General features: G+C 53.7%; 1 protein-coding gene across 1 annotated transcript in view; it reads left to right on the top strand.

Annotated features, from left to right (window-relative positions):
- The window catches only part of ZNF496 (zinc finger protein 496), a 30,386-nt gene continuing 24,145 nt past the window's right edge, over positions 1-6,241 (top strand). The window contains exons 1-4 of the mRNA XM_011955745.1: positions 1-194; positions 1,550-1,665; positions 2,015-2,441; positions 2,764-2,947. Coding sequence (XP_011811135.1) covers positions 2,052-2,441; positions 2,764-2,947 — 574 coding nt within the window. The 5' untranslated portion in view covers positions 1-194; positions 1,550-1,665; positions 2,015-2,051. The remainder of the gene's footprint in view (positions 195-1,549; positions 1,666-2,014; positions 2,442-2,763; positions 2,948-6,241) is intronic.

The raw sequence follows: 6,241 nt of genomic DNA, 5'->3' as shown, positions 1-6,241 counted from the left end.
CGAGCCGTGGCTTTCCGGATGATCGGGAGACGCGGTCTGGACGGGCCGGGAAAGGAGCCGGGCGCCTGCGGAGACGCCGCCTCAGCGAGTACGCCGGGCCGGGCGGGCTGGGAGGATGAGGACGGCTGCCCTGGACTTCCGCCGCCACAGGAGGGCTTTCGGCCGGACGCCGGGAGGGAGCTCCAGGCTGTGAGGTGAGGAGCCCCGGAGCCGGCGAGACGGGGGACGCGCGCGTGAGGGGACCGAGGGCGCGGAGGGCGGGCTGCCCCTTCCCTGGCCCCCAGCGACCTTCTCCTTCCCTTTCTGCCGATCCAGCTCGGTCCCTCCTCCGCGAACGGAGCTCGCTCCGCCCCTGCGGGGCCCTCCTCCGCCTCACTCACGTTAGTTCATTCATCAGGCATCTCCTCCGAGCCTCCGACGCGCCAGGTGCCGCCGTGACAAAGACGGACGCGGCCGTCTGGTTGGAGACGATCCGAGCGGCAGCCCGGGTGGGCGCCGGTGCTCCGGGGGGCGGACCCGAGTAGTCCCGGGCGCTGCAGGTGTGTGATGGGCGCCGCAGGGGGCCGCCGAGCAGGGCGGGCGGGGCCCACCCCGGGCTCCAGATGCCGGAGCCGCCCTGGAAGGGAATCCGGTGGTGGGGAGCCCTGTGATGCGTCCAGCCCGACGCCTGCACGGCCCCCATACGCGTTTCTGTATGTGGTGTTACTTTGGAAAGCAAAGAGAGTCAGAGCAGTGGGTGTTTCTGGAACCACTGAGTTGTTTCGTAGCTTTTCTGGCATCACTTGTCTTCCTGTGAAATGGGAGTGAGGCCCGAGTCCCCCTTGTGAGCTGTTGGAGGTTAAGACGGGGCCACGCCGGACAACCTCCTGCAGATGGAGGAGTGGCAGGCACTGCCCGTCCTAAGGATCACAGAGGCCTGATGGCAGAGAAGGGCACTGTGAGTGTCCCCATGTGCCCTTTCACGGGTCGGTGTTCTAGAGTGGGAGTCATGAACACCAGCCAGGTGTGCTGGTTGCTGGTCTCTTTTGCCACCCTGTATGTGTCGGCTCGTCGTCTGCACACCAGCGGGGAGGTGTAGGGACCCCGAGTCCCACCTTGAGGGTGTGGCAGCTGCAGTGTCCAGGGGTTCTTTGAGGGCTGAGCTGTGCGGTTGACGGACCCAGTCTTCTGTCCTGGCCGAGGAACGGCTTTGGCGGGTGTGCCGTTGCCTTGAATGTGGTTTGAAGAGGTCAAGGATAGACAAGAGGGTGGAGGCGAGGTTGAACGTCAGGCAAGAGTTGGCAGAAGGCTCACAGGAAACCACTGATACTTCTAGATGCAGTGTTATTTGTCCCTGGTAGGCTGCATGTGGCTCTCTCGTGTGATGTTCCCTGTCTCGGGGTGGTTTCCCCCGCCTCCCATTGCAGACTCTGTTGGGCAAAGCTGATTCTGGCTGGGTTGTCCATCCAGCGCTGAGCACCATCAGCCCTCTGCCACCAGCAGGATGGATTTTCCATTCCTGGATGTGCTTGAAGGCTCATCCGATGCATGTCTGTCTTTGTCTTTCCAGCTCTATTTTTAAAGGTCTTAAAAACAAGAACAGTGACTTCGGCTCCAGAGCTTCAATTTAGTGGCCTGCTTGGCCTGCCCATCTCGGGTCTCTCCAGGAGGACCCCGCCACTTAAGGTACCAGAGAGTCTTGATTACATCTGCATGTGGCGCTGTTGGTTTCCTGGGATGCTCAAAACACCAGTGTCACATTGAAATGCCACCACTTTCTCCCAGATTTCCTGCCTTGTTCATCTAGTCACCCGCTTGCGGGAGTCCACACGTAATGGTACTGATGGAGGGAGGGTATCTTTCTGCCTGTTTCTTCCTGTGTGTAAAGACCAGCCACACCAACACTCCCTACCTTTCCCAGGGCTTCTCCAAAGGGCTGGTCTCTGAGGGCATTGACAGTTTCCTTGTCACTGTCCCCCAGAAATGACCGCAGGAGACCAGAACACTGAAGCCAGTGATTTCTGTTTGGAAATAGGGTCGTCTTCTGCTGCTGACCCCCATCAAATCCCATCATGCCCACAGCCCTGTGCCCCCGAGTCTTGGCTCCGAAGGAAAGTGAGGAGCCCAGGAAAATGAGGAGCCCACCTGGAGAGAACCCTAGCCCCCAGGGGGAGCTTCCCAGTCCCGAGTCCTCTCGGCGCCTCTTCCGCCGTTTCCGCTACCAGGAGGCGGCAGGTCCCCGGGAGGCCCTGCAACGCCTCTGGGACCTGTGCCGGGGCTGGCTGCGGCCTGAGAGGCACACCAAGGAGCAGATTCTGGAGCTGCTGGTGCTGGAGCAGTTCCTGGCCATCCTGCCCCGGGAGATCCAGAGCTGGGTGCGGGCGCAGGAGCCTGAGAGCGGAGAGCAGGCTGTGGCTGCGGTGGAGGCACTGGAACGGGAGCCCGGGAGACCCTGGCAGTGGGTGAGTAGAAGGGGTGGGGCTGGGACGGGTAGAGATCTGGTGCTTAGACACTTTGGCTGGGCCATGCATGCACTGGCCGGGGAATGAGGAATTCCATTGAGAGCCGTGTACTTTGGTTAGGCCCAGACTAGAGTTTCCTAGGAAAGCCAGTTTTACTCCCTGAAGGCTCTAATTTGGGCATGATGGTGTCATGCCCCTTTACAGCCCAGTCCAAGGCCTAAGTGGAGCCTTTGGTGGGCAGCTGTGGAGTGGATGGTCACCAGGCCCAGGGAGACATGAGACTTCTTCACCTAGCCCTGAAAAGCTTTCTCTGGGATTACAGCTCAAGCACTGTGAAGACCCTGTGGTGATTGACGATGGGGACAGCCCTCTGGACCAGGAGCAGGAGCAGCTGCCAGTAGAGCCCCACAGCGGCCTTGCAAAGAGCCAGGATGCCCAGCCCATAGCCCTGGCACAGTGCCTGGGGCTCCCAAGCAGAGCACCAAGCCAGCTCAGCGGGGATCCAGGTATGCAGCCTGGGGAGTAGCAGGGGTGATCTGGGGGAGCGCACACTGCACACGGTACACTGGGGTGGTTTTTAAGCTGATGGCTTTTACATCAGCAGTTTTCTCCTGTCCCCTGAGGAGCTGTGAGCTGTTACCAGGGTCTGAGTCCCTTCCTAGAGCAGCTAAACGAGAATCTCATCAGGATGTTTGTTCTCTTCATGGTTCTAGATCCTCTTGGAGCTAACTCTTCTATAAGTGGGTGTCATTGAGGTGGTGCCCTCTCATCTCTTTGAGGGTGCATCTTTGCAGGATTTGTCAGTTCAGTGACAGCTAGGGACTGCTAGTGTACAACTAGGGCCTGCTGCATGAATGGAGCATGGCCATCTCTTATCTCTTGGAACCTCTGTTTCCTTGGCTAAACAATTCCTATTTACAGGAGCATTGTGAAATATAAAAATATTTTGGAGAACACAGGATTGTATCTAGTGTGTGGGACCAGAACATCAGCTAGACTTGGTTTGAGTATGTGTATGAAGTACATGGTTGCTACAGAAAAGTAGTTTTGTCATCAGATAAACTTAGATTTGAATCTTCTGAGTATGATATGAGGCATGCTTCTATACTCCGAAAGCCTCAGTTTCTTCCTCTGTCCAACAGAGATAGTAATTACCTTTTTTGGGGTTTTTGGACGATTAAATGAGATACAACCTATAAAAGGCTGAGCACAAGGCCTGAGATGCCCAAAACTTTTTTTTTTTTTTTTCTTTTTGAGATGGAGTCTTGCTCTGTCACCCAGGCTGGAGTGCAGTGATGCGATCTCGGCTCACTGCAACCACCACCTTCCAGGTTCAAGCGATTCTCTCGCCTTAGCCTCCCAATTAGCTGGGTTATAGGCGCTTGCCACCATACCCGGCTGATTTTTGTATTTTTAGTAGAGATGGGGTTTCGCCATGTTGGCCAGGCTGGTCTCGAACTCCTGACCTCAGGTGATCCACCTGCCTCGGCCTCCCAAAGTGCTGGGATTACAGGCATGAGCCACCACGCCCGGCCGCCCAAAACTTTTATAAGTACATATCATGGGAAACCAGTAATCTTGGGTTGAAGGAAGTCTGGCACGTGGGTTCCTCTGGGTGGACTTTCCACAGTGTTCTGTAGGTACAGTGGAAAGAGAGTGTCTAGGGGGCCAGGGGGGCTTTCTTATGACTCTGCGTGGACTTGCCACAGTGCTGTATAAGTACAATGGAAAGAAAGTGTCTGGGGGGCCAGGGGGGCTTTCTTATTATTTGCAGAAGTTGTGCTGGCCTTATGATAAGCTTTTCAGTAATAAAACCAAAATGCTTATTAAATTTCTCTGTGTGGAAAAACTATAGTGACTTCTGTACAAATCATACAAACTCTTCGGCCTTTTCTTGCTTGTAAGTCAAGATTGGTGTGTTGTTTGCTGCCATAACAAAGTACCAGAGTGGGTGGCTTATGTAACAGAAATGTATTCTCTCACAGTTCAGGAGGCTGGTGTGTTGTTTGCTGCCATAACAAAGTACCACAGAGTGGATGGCTTATGTAACAGAAATGTATTCTCTCACAGTTCAGGAAGCTGGAAGTCTGAAGTCAAAGTATCAGCAGCCTTGGGTTCTTCTGAAGCCTCTCTCCTTGGCTTTAGACGTGCCTAATGTTAACACTAAGAGAAGTTTGCAGATAGGGATTTAGAAGGAGCTAGGGGCTGAGCGCAGTGGCTCACACCTGTAATCCCAACACTTTGGGAGGCTGAGGTGGGCGGATCACCTGAGGTCAGGAGTTTGAGACCAGCCTGGCCAAGATGGTGAAACCCCATCTCTACTAAAAATACAAAATTAGCTGTGTGTGGTGGTGGGTGCCTGTAATTCCAGCTTTTCGGGAGGCTGAGGCAGGAGAATTGCTGGAACCTAGGAGGCGGGGATTGCAGTGAGCTGAGATCACGCCATTGCATTCCAGCCTGGGTAAAAACAGTGAAACTCATCTCAAAACAAAAACAAAACAAAACAAAAAAGAAGGAGCTGGGAGGGGAAGTCTCATGCCACTGGCTCTCCTTGGGACCCGTAAAAACCTATGAATATCTGGCCCTGAAAGCTGACAACAAGCTTTATGCCAGGACTCTTGATGACGGGCAGTTTTCTTTCAGGGAGAGGAAGAGGAAGATGTTTGCACTAAGAGAAGTTTGCAGAGCGAGTGTAGCAGACGCCTCTGTCTGGGTCTCTTACATGGTCTTTCCTTTGTGTGAGTCTGTGTCTTTGTCTTCTCGTAGGTACACCAGTCCTGTTGGATTAGGGCCCACCCGTCTAACCTGATTTTATCTTAATGACCTCTTTAAAGACCTTGTCTCCAAATGCAGTCGCCTTTTGGTGTACCTAAGGGTTAGGGCTTCAACATAGGAATTTGAGAGGGGCATAACTTAGCCCGTAACAACAGGCATAAGGGAAGCAGCCAGTCACCCACATAATGCACGTGCAAGTAGCTTGGGTTATTCAGGAAGTGGGGGGCTGTGAGAGGCCTTGTAGTGGGGTCTGGGAAGGCACGCAGGAGGAGGGGAAGAGTTTCAGGAACTACAGCAGCCTGTGCAGTTGCTTCTTGATAAAGTTCTGAGATAAGCCAGCAACCACAGGTGGGGTTTAGGAAAACAGGGCCAGCTCTCCCATTTCCATGAGCAGTAATCAATAGGCAAAGTAGGTGTGACAAGAGTTAGCAATCAGGAAAACCTTAACTATTAGGACAATTTATCATTGGAATGCACTACCCGTCAGAGCTGTATAGTTCCTCATCTTGAAGATCTTCCCCACAACCTAGGTTCTGTGTAGGGTCTGCAGCTCTCCAAAGTGATTCTCGAAAGAGTCCATGTATTCATTTATCGGGGCCAAAGGTAGGGTGGGCTACATATTCATATGTATATCTGGGATAGCCACATATCCCAGAACGTGGCAGGTATGAGGAAGCAGAACTAAAATACCACCTGCTAGCCAGGCACAGTGGCTCACACCTATAGTTCCAGCTACTCAGGGGGCTGAAGCAGAAGGATCGCTTGAGGCCAGGAGTTTGAGACCAGCCTGGGCAACATAGTGAGAACCCACCTCTAAAAAATAGAACACCCGCTCCGGGAGATGTTGGTCAAAGAGTACAAAGTTTCCATTAGATAAGATGGATAAATTCTGGAGATCTGTGGTACAGCATGGTGATGTTGATTAAAAATAATGCATCTTGGCCGGGCGCAGTGGCACAAGCCTGTAATCCCAGCACTTTGGGAGGCCAAGACGGGCGGATCATGAGGTCAGGAGATTGAGACCA

The sequence above is a fragment of the Colobus angolensis genome, unplaced genomic scaffold (genome assembly GCF_000951035.1).
Source record: "Colobus angolensis palliatus isolate OR3802 unplaced genomic scaffold, Cang.pa_1.0 Scaffold40, whole genome shotgun sequence".
Lineage (NCBI taxonomy): Eukaryota > Metazoa > Chordata > Mammalia > Primates > Cercopithecidae > Colobus > Colobus angolensis.
Note: the sequence above shows the minus strand (reverse complement) of the source record. Positions and strands in the feature narration are given on the sequence as shown.